At 47.8% G+C, this 12,864-nt stretch overlaps 1 protein-coding gene across 2 annotated transcripts in view; it reads left to right on the top strand.

Moving 5' to 3' along the window:
- Window positions 1-12,864, top strand: part of PDCD6IP (programmed cell death 6 interacting protein) — a 58,189-nt gene that overhangs the window by 25,753 nt on the left and 19,572 nt on the right. For both annotated transcript variants that reach the window (XM_073333071.2, XM_073333070.2), the window contains exons 9-10: window positions 6,112-6,235; window positions 7,815-7,992. In XM_073333071.2, coding sequence (XP_073189172.1) covers window positions 6,112-6,235; window positions 7,815-7,992 — 302 coding nt within the window. The remainder of the gene's footprint in view (window positions 1-6,111; window positions 6,236-7,814; window positions 7,993-12,864) is intronic.

Below are 12,864 nucleotides of genomic sequence, written 5' to 3'. Positions count from 1 at the left end.
TGGATTTAAAGCCATCAGCAGCTCAGAGAGTCTATCTTAAAAGGGACACAATCAACTTTCACCAGAGTTTTGATTACTTTTAACTTCTGCTTCCAAAACACACAGCAATCTGAAAAAGAAAACCCAACCTATTGTGGCTCCCTTTGGAGCCCTAATAGCATTTTAATTAAGTAGCATGGTATGTTTGCATTTCTTTTGCCCCTTCTACAATATACCCTGCACATGTTCTGGGGCAAATGCACATTCCTTCCATAGTTTAACTTCTATAACATTATCCAGATCCATTTTTACATAAGGTGTCACTATTTCTTTTTTTTGCTTACAGAGTTTTCATGTACCTTTATCAAAGTGACAGTCTGATTACTCAGAGCCATTTTAAGACTCAGTGTTTCTAACATTGCTTCTTTTTGTTTTGTGCACCTCACCCCTGCTGTTGCTTCAGAGAGGCACTGTCTTTTTTTTAATTTTTTTTTTTACTACAACTCTCATCTGCTATTTTGTTACAAAAACAAACAAACAAAAAACAAACAAAAAGAATCCAAAATATTTTTTTTTATATTCTCCGGATTTTGACTGCCCTGCTGCAGCCACAACTTAAAAACATTTTAAATTTTGTAAAGCATTGAGTTACCTTTTAAGGGTTAAATGCCAAATCCCAAAGCCAAACAACACTAATTACCTGTGTCTAGCAAAAAGGTCTGTCAGTTTTGCAACTTTGAATTAAAGAGTCAAATGGATTTTTAGTGGCATTATTTAAAACAAAAACAAAACTAACTGGTCCTTAGAACTTTACATATTTACACACACTCAGACAGATACATACACATTTTCTTTTCCTTAACATCCCTTCCACACTGCTCTGTTTTTTACATCTTACAGTCCCTTTATACATTTGAGGCAGTTAAGTTCCAATAGAACCCTCTTATGTTCTTTTAGCAAATTTGACTAAATTGTCCAGTCAAATGATTTTAATCAGTTTATTTTTGCCTGGCTAATTTACAGACATTCCTTTGGAAAAGGGCCCATTTTTCTTTCAGAATGGCTGCAAAGAAACCAAGAATGCTCTAACACTTTTCCTTTTTAACATTTTCAGTTAAAAGTTGTTTGGGTGAAATACAAAGTTTAACTGCTTAATTCCCTCCAGCCTCTGCAGAGTTAACTTTTTTTTTTTTTACTCTCTTTTCTCTTTGTAATTATGCCTGGGGGTGCCCTACATAGGACCTTCTCCCCCTTTACCTGCCTCCCTCCAGCCTCTGCAGAGTTAACTTTTTCACTCTTTTTGTATTCCTGGAGTGCCTCTTTCACTATTTTCAGCTGGCTTTGGATATTTGTAGCCAGCACCTTCCAATTGTCTGCTCCCTTTTCCATTTGTGCCTTTTCCTCTTTACATGAAGACAAGCGGAGGGAAGAAGCCTTACATGCCTCCCACAACAACCAAATTGCTGCTGCATCTCTTTTGGCAGCACTAGAAGGTTTGTATATGAGGATATACTGAGCCAATCTATCCTCTAAGTCCGAAATAGTGCAGACATCAGCTAGGGCTTGTTTAGTCCAAGGACTGTGCCCACATTTTTGAAGGATTTGTTTAAAAGGTGTAATTTCTTTAACAAAAGGTAAGGTTGGAGTTCCTTCTGACTCCATTCCTCCCTCTGGTACTGGCTTACCCTGTTTTCTTTTAAACATCTTAACATGGATATTTCAATCTCTTTGTCACTGCTGGTTTTACTTAGCAAGTGACACAGCCTAGATTCTGAAATCATAGCTTAATCTATGCGTTTTTCCCCTGCTACCTTCCCGGAGGCCAGCAGGTCCCCTGCTACCTTCCCGGAGGCCAGCAGGTCCCCTGCTACCTTCCCGGAGGCCAGCAGGTCCCCTGCTACCTTCCCGGAGGCCAGCAGGTCCCCTGCTACCTTCCCGGAGGCCAGCAGGTCCCCTGCTACCTTCCCGGAGGCCAGCAGGTCCCCTGCTACCTTCCCGGAGGCCAGCAGGTCCCCTGCTACCTTCCCGGAGGCCAGCAGGTCCCCTGCTACCTTCCCGGAGGCCAGCAGGTCCCCTGCTACCTTCCCGGAGGCCAGCAGGTCCCCTGCTACCTTCCCGGAGGCCAGCAGGTCCCCTGCTACCTTCCCGGAGGCCAGCAGGTCCCCTGCTACCTTCCCGGAGGCCAGCAGGTCCCCTGCTACCTTCCCGGAGGCCAGCAGGTCCCCTGCTACCTTCCCGGAGGCCAGCAGGTCCCCTGCTACCTTCCCGGAGGCCAGCAGGTCCCCTGCTACCTTCCCGGAGGCCAGCAGGTCCCCTGCTACCTTCCCGGAGGCCAGCAGGTCCCCTGCTACCTTCCCGGAGGCCAGCAGGTCCCCTGCTACCTTCCCGGAGGCCAGCAGGTCCCCTGCTACCTTCCCGGAGGCCAGCAGGTCCCCTGCTACCTTCCCGGAGGCCAGCAGGTCCCCTGCTACCTTCCCGGAGGCCAGCAGGTCCCCTGCTACCTTCCCGGAGGCCAGCAGGTCCCCTGCTACCTTCCCGGAGGCCAGCAGGTCCCCTGCTACCTTCCCGGAGGCCAGCAGGTCCCCTGCTACCTTCCCGGAGGCCAGCAGGTCCCCTGCTACCTTCCCGGAGGCCAGCAGGTCCCCTGCTACCTTCCCGGAGGCCAGCAGGTCCCCTGCTACCTTCCCGGAGGCCAGCAGGTCCCCTGCTACCTTCCCGGAGGCCAGCAGGTCCCCTGCTACCTTCCCGGAGGCCAGCAGGTCCCCTGCTACCTTCCCGGAGGCCAGCAGGTCCCCTGCTACCTTCCCGGAGGCCAGCAGGTCCCCTGCTACCTTCCCGGAGGCCAGCAGGTCCCCTGCTACCTTCCCGGAGGCCAGCAGGTCCCCTGCTACCTTCCCGGAGGCCAGCAGGTCCCCTGCTACCTTCCCGGAGGCCAGCAGGTCCCCTGCTACCTTCCCGGAGGCCAGCAGGTCCCCTGCTACCTTCCCGGAGGCCAGCAGGTCCCCTGCTACCTTCCCGGAGGCCAGCAGGTCCCCTGCTACCTTCCCGGAGGCCAGCAGGTCCCCTGCTACCTTCCCGGAGGCCAGCAGGTCCCCTGCTACCTTCCCGGAGGCCAGCAGGTCCCCTGCTACCTTCCCGGAGGCCAGCAGGTCCCCTGCTACCTTCCCGGAGGCCAGCAGGTCCCCTGCTACCTTCCCGGAGGCCAGCAGGTCCCCTGCTACCTTCCCGGAGGCCAGCAGGTCCCCTGCTACCTTCCCGGAGGCCAGCAGGTCCCCTGCTACCTTCCCGGAGGCCAGCAGGTCCCCTGCTACCTTCCCGGAGGCCAGCAGGTCCCCTGCTACCTTCCCGGAGGCCAGCAGGTCCCCTGCTACCTTCCCGGAGGCCAGCAGGTCCCCTGCTACCTTCCCGGAGGCCAGCAGGTCCCCTGCTACCTTCCCGGAGGCCAGCAGGTCCCCTGCTACCTTCCCGGAGGCCAGCAGGTCCCCTGCTACCTTCCCGGAGGCCAGCAGGTCCCCTGCTACCTTCCCGGAGGCCAGCAGGTCCCCTGCTACCTTCCCGGAGGCCAGCAGGTCCCCTGCTACCTTCCCGGAGGCCAGCAGGTCCCCTGCTACCTTCCCGGAGGCCAGCAGGTCCCCTGCTACCTTCCCGGAGGCCAGCAGGTCCCCTGCTACCTTCCCGGAGGCCAGCAGGTCCCCTGCTACCTTCCCGGAGGCCAGCAGGTCCCCTGCTACCTTCCCGGAGGCCAGCAGGTCCCCTGCTACCTTCCCGGAGGCCAGCAGGTCCCCTGCTACCTTCCCGGAGGCCAGCAGGTCCCCTGCTACCTTCCCGGAGGCCAGCAGGTCCCCTGCTACCTTCCCGGAGGCCAGCAGGTCCCCTGCTACCTTCCCGGAGGCCAGCAGGTCCCCTGCTACCTTCCCGGAGGCCAGCAGGTCCCCTGCTACCTTCCCGGAGGCCAGCAGGTCCCCTGCTACCTTCCCGGAGGCCAGCAGGTCCCCTGCTACCTTCCCGGAGGCCAGCAGGTCCCCTGCTACCTTCCCGGAGGCCAGCAGGTCCCCTGCTACCTTCCCGGAGGCCAGCAGGTCCCCTGCTACCTTCCCGGAGGCCAGCAGGTCCCCTGCTACCTTCCCGGAGGCCAGCAGGTCCCCTGCTACCTTCCCGGAGGCCAGCAGGTCCCCTGCTACCTTCCCGGAGGCCAGCAGGTCCCCTGCTACCTTCCCGGAGGCCAGCAGGTCCCCTGCTACCTTCCCGGAGGCCAGCAGGTCCCCTGCTACCTTCCCGGAGGCCAGCAGGTCCCCTGCTACCTTCCCGGAGGCCAGCAGGTCCCCTGCTACCTTCCCGGAGGCCAGCAGGTCCCCTGCTACCTTCCCGGAGGCCAGCAGGTCCCCTGCTACCTTCCCGGAGGCCAGCAGGTCCCCTGCTACCTTCCCGGAGGCCAGCAGGTCCCCTGCTACCTTCCCGGAGGCCAGCAGGTCCCCTGCTACCTTCCCGGAGGCCAGCAGGTCCCCTGCTACCTTCCCGGAGGCCAGCAGGTCCCCTGCTACCTTCCCGGAGGCCAGCAGGTCCCCTGCTACCTTCCCGGAGGCCAGCAGGTCCCCTGCTACCTTCCCGGAGGCCAGCAGGTCCCCTGCTACCTTCCCGGAGGCCAGCAGGTCCCCTGCTACCTTCCCGGAGGCCAGCAGGTCCCCTGCTACCTTCCCGGAGGCCAGCAGGTCCCCTGCTACCTTCCCGGAGGCCAGCAGGTCCCCTGCTACCTTCCCGGAGGCCAGCAGGTCCCCTGCTACCTTCCCGGAGGCCAGCAGGTCCCCTGCTACCTTCCCGGAGGCCAGCAGGTCCCCTGCTACCTTCCCGGAGGCCAGCAGGTCCCCTGCTACCTTCCCGGAGGCCAGCAGGTCCCCTGCTACCTTCCCGGAGGCCAGCAGGTCCCCTGCTACCTTCCCGGAGGCCAGCAGGTCTGGTTTAATCTAATAGAAATGCCTAGCTCACTAGAGCTGGCGGTGTGCACACCAATATTTACAATAACTGAGGTTTTTTACCAATATTCCCCCTTTCGCAATTCTCCACCAAAATGTTGTACCAATAAAATAAAAACCAGCAGGATCTTATTAAAGGGAAAAAGGCAAAATACCACATTTATTGTGAATACAGAAAGAATCATAGTAAGCAGTTAGTTAGTTATAGCTATAACATTCCATTCAATCTCATATTTAGTCACACATTCATTCATACAAACACACACAGACACACACACAGGTTCTGCAAGGTTGTTATCATAGTTACCAGTCTTAGAGTTGCTCATGCCAAGTCACTGGCCAGGTGGCCTGGATATGAGGAGGGAGCAGGGCCTTGTCAGATGCTCATCTGATGCTCCTGGAAGTTGGTTTGCAGAATCAGACCCCAAAGTTCTCACTTTTTAGAGTCTATTTTTATAGGAATTTCTTCCTATGCCAGTCTATGGGAATTGCTTCATCATGCTGTTGCTGAATCAATCAGCAGATAGCACATTCCTGACGGCTCCAAGATGTTATCTTGTTCTTTGGTTCTCCCATTCTTGAGGCTGTTGGGTGGATTCCAGTCTGCCCTCCGGGGGGGGTCCTCTGATTATTTCCACTTGACGCCTTCTTCAGCCGATGGACACTGGATTCTTAGGCTGGCACCTCCCTGATCATTCAGTTATTATCTACACCAAGCATCCATCCACATACATCCTCTATCTCTATTTTAATCACAATTGTTAATACAACAAAAGGGTGGGGAGTCTCTGGGTGCTGTTTCTGTTGTTAGAGTATTGCTTTGAGTCTCTCTCTCTGTGAATTGCTTTGAGAACAGACTCTGTCTTAGAATGTACTAACACAATTAGCAGCTTGCAAGTTTCACACATAGAGGGAGAGAAACAGTACCAAAAACCAAGAGACCTCTTAATTAGTAATACCCTGGGATTTGAACTATGGGGAATCAAACTCATTTGTGATTTTAATACAGAACTTCTTTAATATGATCCAACATTTCCCACTCAGTTTAGAAACTTGGATTTGTGAAATTTCTCTAAGGATACAGCAAAAGATATAAAGAAGCTGCATGTTTTTTGGTCACCTTTATAGTTGCATTAAAATAATTATACTGCCTTAATCACAGATTTGTTTGAGAAGATGGTTCCTTTGGCAGTGCAGCAGTCTCTGAGCCTCTACAACCAGAGAAAGGCAGACTTGGTAAATAGATCCATAGCCCAGATGAGAGAAGCCACCAATCTGGCAAATGGGTGAGTATTGGTTATTCAGACTTCTAATCTTTTACAAAACATTTTTTAATCATGTCTGTCTGTCTGTAATAATCAAAACCTTACTTTTATCCACTTCAGTGAAGATTTATTTAAGTATTTTGTTCAGATTTTTTAAATCTCTGGTTTAGACAAAAATTAGGTGATGGAGGGGAATATGTGAATACTAATTTAAAATAAAGTTCCAGTCACGCAAAGTTATTAATCACTTCTAATTTCTGTTGGCTCAGCACTTCGCAGTAAGCATCTGACAGGACTGGGCCAGTAAATACTGTAATAGTTAGACTTCTTCTGTTGTAGGAGGTAAACCAGGTTGCCACTCAATAGGGCGTGGAGTACTAAAATCCCATTAGCCACATATGGATACAAAAAGATTGAGGGCTCCACTGTTTTAGGGGCAACATCCAAGTGTGAAGCCACTTCCTTCCCCTCCTAAGCTTCTGGGAAATGGCAGAAACTCAGTAACCTTCCATAGTGCTGTCCTTACATTCTGTTTGTGAGCACCATTGATTTTGTATTTGTCTTGTTAGTAGGTGTCTTGTAAACTGAAGCCCCCACCCACCACCTGTGGCTGTTAAGAGGAACATTCTCTCTCTCTCTCTCATCCTTGTCACCTCAAAGACTCCTAGTGGCAGCTCTGTGCTATATGGCTTGGCTGAAGAGGGATATAGCAGTAGGGACACCTTAATTTTTGCATTAACCAGAGAACCACTTTTTCTGATTGCTGCAAGGCGGGAGTCTCCAATACATTATCCCTTTCCCAAATCTGTGTTTGGTAAACCTCCCCATTAAATAGTTCCAATGTGTCTGTCTCTGCTTCTGTTTTCCAGAGCAAAGTTGAAGTGAAATTGACCTAATTCTTTAGTCTCCCTACTTCCTGCAGGCATCTGAATCACAGTAGTGATTGGCAAGCACTCTGCAGTAGTTTGGCAAAACTATGAGAAGCATCAGAGTCATTAGCATTTTTTCTCTGCAGACATAAGAAAAGAGCAGTTTTACATTTAACTCATGGTTTTAAAGGCTTTCTTCGTGAACAAAGCATGAGACTAAAGATTTCATTTTTTTAAAATTAAACTTAGGTTCTTAGAGGCTGATGTTGCTTGCTCAGGAAAAGTCCCTACTATTCCCCTGCATAAATTAATATTTCAAGCCCTTGAATATTGTTTCAATGCCTTGAAACAAGAATTTGCCTTAAAAAGTAAATATAAGTTAAATATAAAGCCAAGGTTCTGGATGAAAGTAGATAAACAGTTTGTGTTCTAAACTGTTGTATATTGCTTAAAATGGCTTTATAAGCACTAAAATACAAAGGAAAAATGATAGACAAGTTAAGTTACCTTTTTAAAAATGTTAAAACTATTGCTTTTTTTGGGTAAGTATGTTCTTTGAATAATCTTTAAACTTTTCCAGTTTTTAAATTGTTATCCAAGATTACATTATGCCCCTGTTTCCTTTATTTTCTTGTTCTTATGGCCTGTTTAATTTGGATACCAAAATTATTCTTTTGATGCTGTGATTTTTGTGGTGTACTAATTGTAATGCAATACGTGGACCTTCTCAGAGTATTGGCTTCTCTCAATCTGCCTGCTGCCATTGAAGATGTGTCTGGTGATAGTGTTCCTCAGTCTATTCTGCAGAAGTCTAAGTCTGTTGTTGAACAGGGAGGCATCCAGACCATTGATCAGCTGATCAAAGATCTACCAGAACTGCTACAGAGAAACAGAGAGATCTTAGATGAAGTAAGCTTGGAAACAACTGAAATAGTCTTTAAAATGTGCAACTTTATGAATCTAACTCAGCTTCTTTAAATAGTAAAGCGTGCATGTTCTAATAGTTAATTTTTTTTAACTTGCATTTGTCTAAAGTAATTTGTCACTTTAGTGACATGATAAAAGCGCTTGATTTTGTGAAGGTTTTATCTGTTAAGTGTGAAGTCCAAAGATGTGCTTGGAGGTTGGTAGACACTTTATCTGCAATTGTCCTGTGTCAAGGTGGTATTGTCTTGACAGATTTTTTTCAGTTTGTGATTATGGTGGGGAGGGAAACTGGTAAAAGTAAGAACATGTTTCCTATTATAGTCACTACTACTACTACTGCTACTTCAAGTAGTGTCTCTATGGGTGCTCCATTCTAGGGGCTCTTGCACCCAGTGTGCCTCAGATCGGAGATTTTAGGTAGCTGTGTCTGTTCAACCCCACGCATGCTCTCCCCAGAGCCTCATGCCCTGCACCAAGGGTATATAGAGCTGCGTGGGCAAACCACCCTCATTCCTTCTCAGCTGCCTCAGCCTGAGACAGAGCCTCAGAGTCAAAGGTGAGCTTAACTCAACTGTATTTTCCTGATTCTTAAAGCGTTAGCTCTTAGTTTCCTTTGTTAGCTAGCTATAGTAATTCTTACCGTTTAAAAAAAAAATCTTCAGAAATTTTTTTACTTACGTTTTTAGCTTAAGGACCATTGTCCCTTCACCTATTTTTCTGTGTTTCTTCGCCTCAGGGGAACTGAAATTCTGGGAGGGTCTTCCCAGTTCTCCTGGGTTTAAACATTGCCTTTTTTGCCAAGAGGCTATCCTGGTCCATGATGGATACTCCTAGTGTGTCCACTGCCTTATGGAGTCGCACTTCCCTACAAAGTGTAATTTCTGCCTGAAATTAAAGTTGAGGACAAGAAAGAACTGGGAACTTAAACTATGCCGTTTTATGATGGAGGGTTTGTGCCAACCAGCTTCTGACCCCAGGCAGCGGCCCCTGCTGTACAACAGTCTCCGAACAGGTCGGCTTGATGCAGCAGTCCCCATGAGAATCAAGAGGAAGACTCTGGAATCCTCTCAAAAAGACCCTAGAAAGCAATCTTCAAGTCCTATGGTAGAGAATCTATCTCAAAGACAGTATCCAATTCAAACACCTGTTTCGCCACCTACTGATATCCAACTCAGTACCCACGAGTCTGCAGGTTCCTCAAGTACCATGACCATCAGCAAGGGACTAAGGATTCTGGCTCTTGAAGATCAGGACTATCAAGTCAGAGCAATAGAGAGAAGACCAGCTCTTCTACATCTGTACCAACTGAGTCTACAAGGATCTCAGTACCCAGCACTTTGGTTCTGCAAAAGACCAAACTGACGCCTACTGATCATTCAGTACCGTAGGTGTCTTCTGCCACTGTTACCGCTACTCACCTTGCCTCATCAGTACCACCCACTGTTCCAATATGCAACAGTTTTGATTTCCGTGGACTTGGCAGTAACAGAAAAGCCTGAATCTCTCCTGATGAGTTCTTGGTACTGACCATCTCTTGTTCCCTGGAGATTTGCCTAGTTCTGACAGGCCTATCTCCACCTATCTCTGACTGCTCCACCTCTACCAAGTGAGGAGGGACCTGTAAGAGGTGGACAAAAAATATTGCATCCCCTCCAAGGACTCCGAATTTTTATTTTTGCATACATTCCCCCAACTCCCTTTTGGTTGACGTTGTGCACGAACATGGCAGACAGAATCATGTTAAATCGATTCCATATGATAAAAATTTTAAAGTATCTTGATTTTTTTTTTGGCCATAAGTCATGCTCATAGGATACCTAACAACTTAGATTTGTCAATTATCAAGCCCTCCTGGTGAAATGCAGACATCCTAACTATTCAAAGTTGAATAACAGGCAGAGGGAGTAGTTCAGGTGATCATCATTGCGGGCCAACTGTGCTCACAAGAACATCTCTGCAGGCCTTTTTGGACACCACTGGTAGAGCCTTCTAGATTCAGCCCTTGGGTTTTTCAAGGAAAGTCCAAAACGTAGTTGAGGACCTTTCTTTTGATGGTTCAGAGTTGTTTGCAGAAAAAAAACAGATGAATCCCTGCATACTTTGACTCTAGAGCCACCTTGTGCTTTTTGGGAATGTACACCCTTGCACAAAAAATTTCATTGAGTCCTAGACAGCACAGCGGTCTCATCCCACCCAGTTTCCTGCCTCCCAGAGACATTACAAACCCCAGTGTAAATGACAACACTCCAGAAGAAGAGACCAGTGGCTTGTCAAACATCGACCTCGCAACCCACAACTCTGAAACACCAATTTGGATGGGTTAGTTGAGGTACTGAGTTACCATACCCATTCTTATCTGCTGCAACAGTCTGCATGTCTCCCTTGCTCTGGAGACTGTTTTCTCATTTCTGTCAGAACTGGGAACATATCACTATGGACAAATGGGTGTTGGAGATCATTTCAACAGGATAATCCATTCACCTTGCCTCTCTCCTTTTCCCATCACTCTTCAGGGAGCCCTCTCATGACCGCCTTTTGCAACAGGAAATCAATTGTCCGGAATCTAAGTGCCAAAGAGCCAACAGATAGGTAGGGGATTTTACTCCAGGTACTTTGTGGTTCCGAAAAAGAATAGCAGTTGGAGAACTATTCTAGATCTAATGTTACTCACAGATTTATAAAAGATTCAGAGGTTCAAAATGGTAACTCTTGTAGCAGTGTCATCATTGGACGAAGAGGATTGGTTCTTAGCCATTGACCTTCAAGAAGTTTACTTCCATATAGCGATCCATCCCTCCTACGCTTCAAGAGCACTTAAAAACATGATGCTCCCATTCAGTCTCTTGTCTGCACCCAAAGTGTTTTCCGAAGTTCTTTCTGTGATTGCGGCTCATCTTCACAAACAAGGAACTCTAATTTTCCCATACCTTGACAATTGGTTGCTCAAAGGATGGTCCTTCAACAGAGCTTTAGTGGCCGCCCAGAGGGCAGTACATCTATTTCTCAGACTACAGTTAAACATTCAAAAGTCCACCTTAGCCCTAGTACAAAGTCTGGAGTTCGTAAGAGTTGACCTCGATACAGTTGTGGCTGAAGCACTGCTCCCTTCACACAGGTTCATAACCCTACCTAGTTTAGTCACTGTAGTCCAAGTTAGCCCTCAGACGTTGGCCAGAAATTGTCTTCAATTATTGGGACAAATAGCAACTGGCACCTTGGTAATGGATCACTCGAAACTTCACATGCGCTGCCTCCAAGGGAGTCTCAGAACTGTTTTCTCACCAAGCAAACAAAGTTTAAACAAACTACTGTCCATGCCTTTGGTAGTCAAAAAAAAAAAAAATCCCTCTTCTGGTGGAAGAACACACTGTTTTGCACAGGGGTACCCTTTGCTCAACCATTTCAGTCAGTAATAACAGATGCATCCCTCCTGCGATGAGGAAGGCTCACCTAGACACACTCACTGTTGAAGGTGGTGGTCTCTTGAGTCCACCTTACATATCAGCTTGCTTGAACTTTAGAGCAGGCCTGTATCCATTCCGTCACACTTATTTGGGGCAAATACATAAAGATAATGACAGACAACATGTAATGCATGTTTTACATAAACTGCCAAGGGGGAATAAGATCACATTCCCTTGCACTGAAACAGTGAGACTTCGGAATTGGTGCAAACAAAACCAGATCAATATCAGTAGCTTACATTCTGGATATACAAAACACCACTGCAGATGCTTCTTGCAAGATTACAAGTGGGAGATGGATCCCACTATACTTCCCTGCATACTTCAATGTTGGGGTGTCCCACAGATAGAACTTGTCACCACAGCCAAGAAGTACTCCCAGTTCTGCTTGAGAAATGGTCTGGGTCACCACTTCCTGGGAGATGCCTTTCTTCTTCGGAGTACAGGCCTTCTGTTTGCATTTCCCATGCTGTTCAAGATAAAGAAAAACAAAGCCAAGGTTATTCTTGTAGTTCCAACATGGCCAAGACAAATGTGGTTGCCTTACCTCACTCAGCGTGGTGTTGTTTTTGTCAACTAATCACTCTCTGGACCGTCTCCCATCTTCTCTCTCAGGATGCCAATCAAATCAGTCAGCTCAACCTTGCAGTTCTTCAGTTCAAGGCATGGCTTGTAGATGGGTTGCAGGGCAGGGTTAGAAACAAACTGTTCTGAGGGTGAAGAGAGTGCTGCTACATAGCAGCAAACAATCTACAACGTGACATGTATACCAAAAGTGGATTATATTCAAACACTGGTGTGACCTGAAACATCTTTCAACTACATTATTTCCATTATTGTTTTGTAATAGTTTACATTTCAGAGCTAAAAGTGATAGGATTATCTTTAAGCTCTGAAAAATAGCATTTGGCAGCTGTTATGACCTTCCAACATATGGTAGTTTTTTCAGTCTTCGTTTATCCTACAAGGTTTCTTAAGGGACTGGAAATCTCTCCCACAAATCAGATGCCCTATACCGGAATGGAACCTAACTTGGCACTCTGATGTCTTATAAGGCCTCCCTTTGAACTTATGGTCACCTGCTCACTTTTACACCTGTTTATGAAAGCTGCATTTCTAGTAGCCATGACTTCTGAAGAATGGGTGAGATGGAGCTCTCATGGCATTTCCGCCCCCTCCCCCCCCGCAACAGAATAAAGTCACACTGCAGCCGCATCCCAAGTTCATGACGAAGGTATCTTTGATCTTCCACATAAATCAACTGTTCATCAACTTCCAGTTTTCTTCCCTAAGCCACACCAATATAAAGGAGATGCGACATTTACATACTCTGTCAGGAAGGCATTAGCCTTTTACTTAGACAGGATTAAGCCCTTTAGGAAATCTCCCA

This window comes from Lepidochelys kempii, chromosome 2, assembly GCF_965140285.1.
Source record: "Lepidochelys kempii isolate rLepKem1 chromosome 2, rLepKem1.hap1, whole genome shotgun sequence".
Classification (NCBI taxonomy): Eukaryota; Metazoa; Chordata; order Testudines; family Cheloniidae; genus Lepidochelys; species Lepidochelys kempii.
This window is presented reverse-complemented; position numbering and strand designations above follow the sequence as displayed.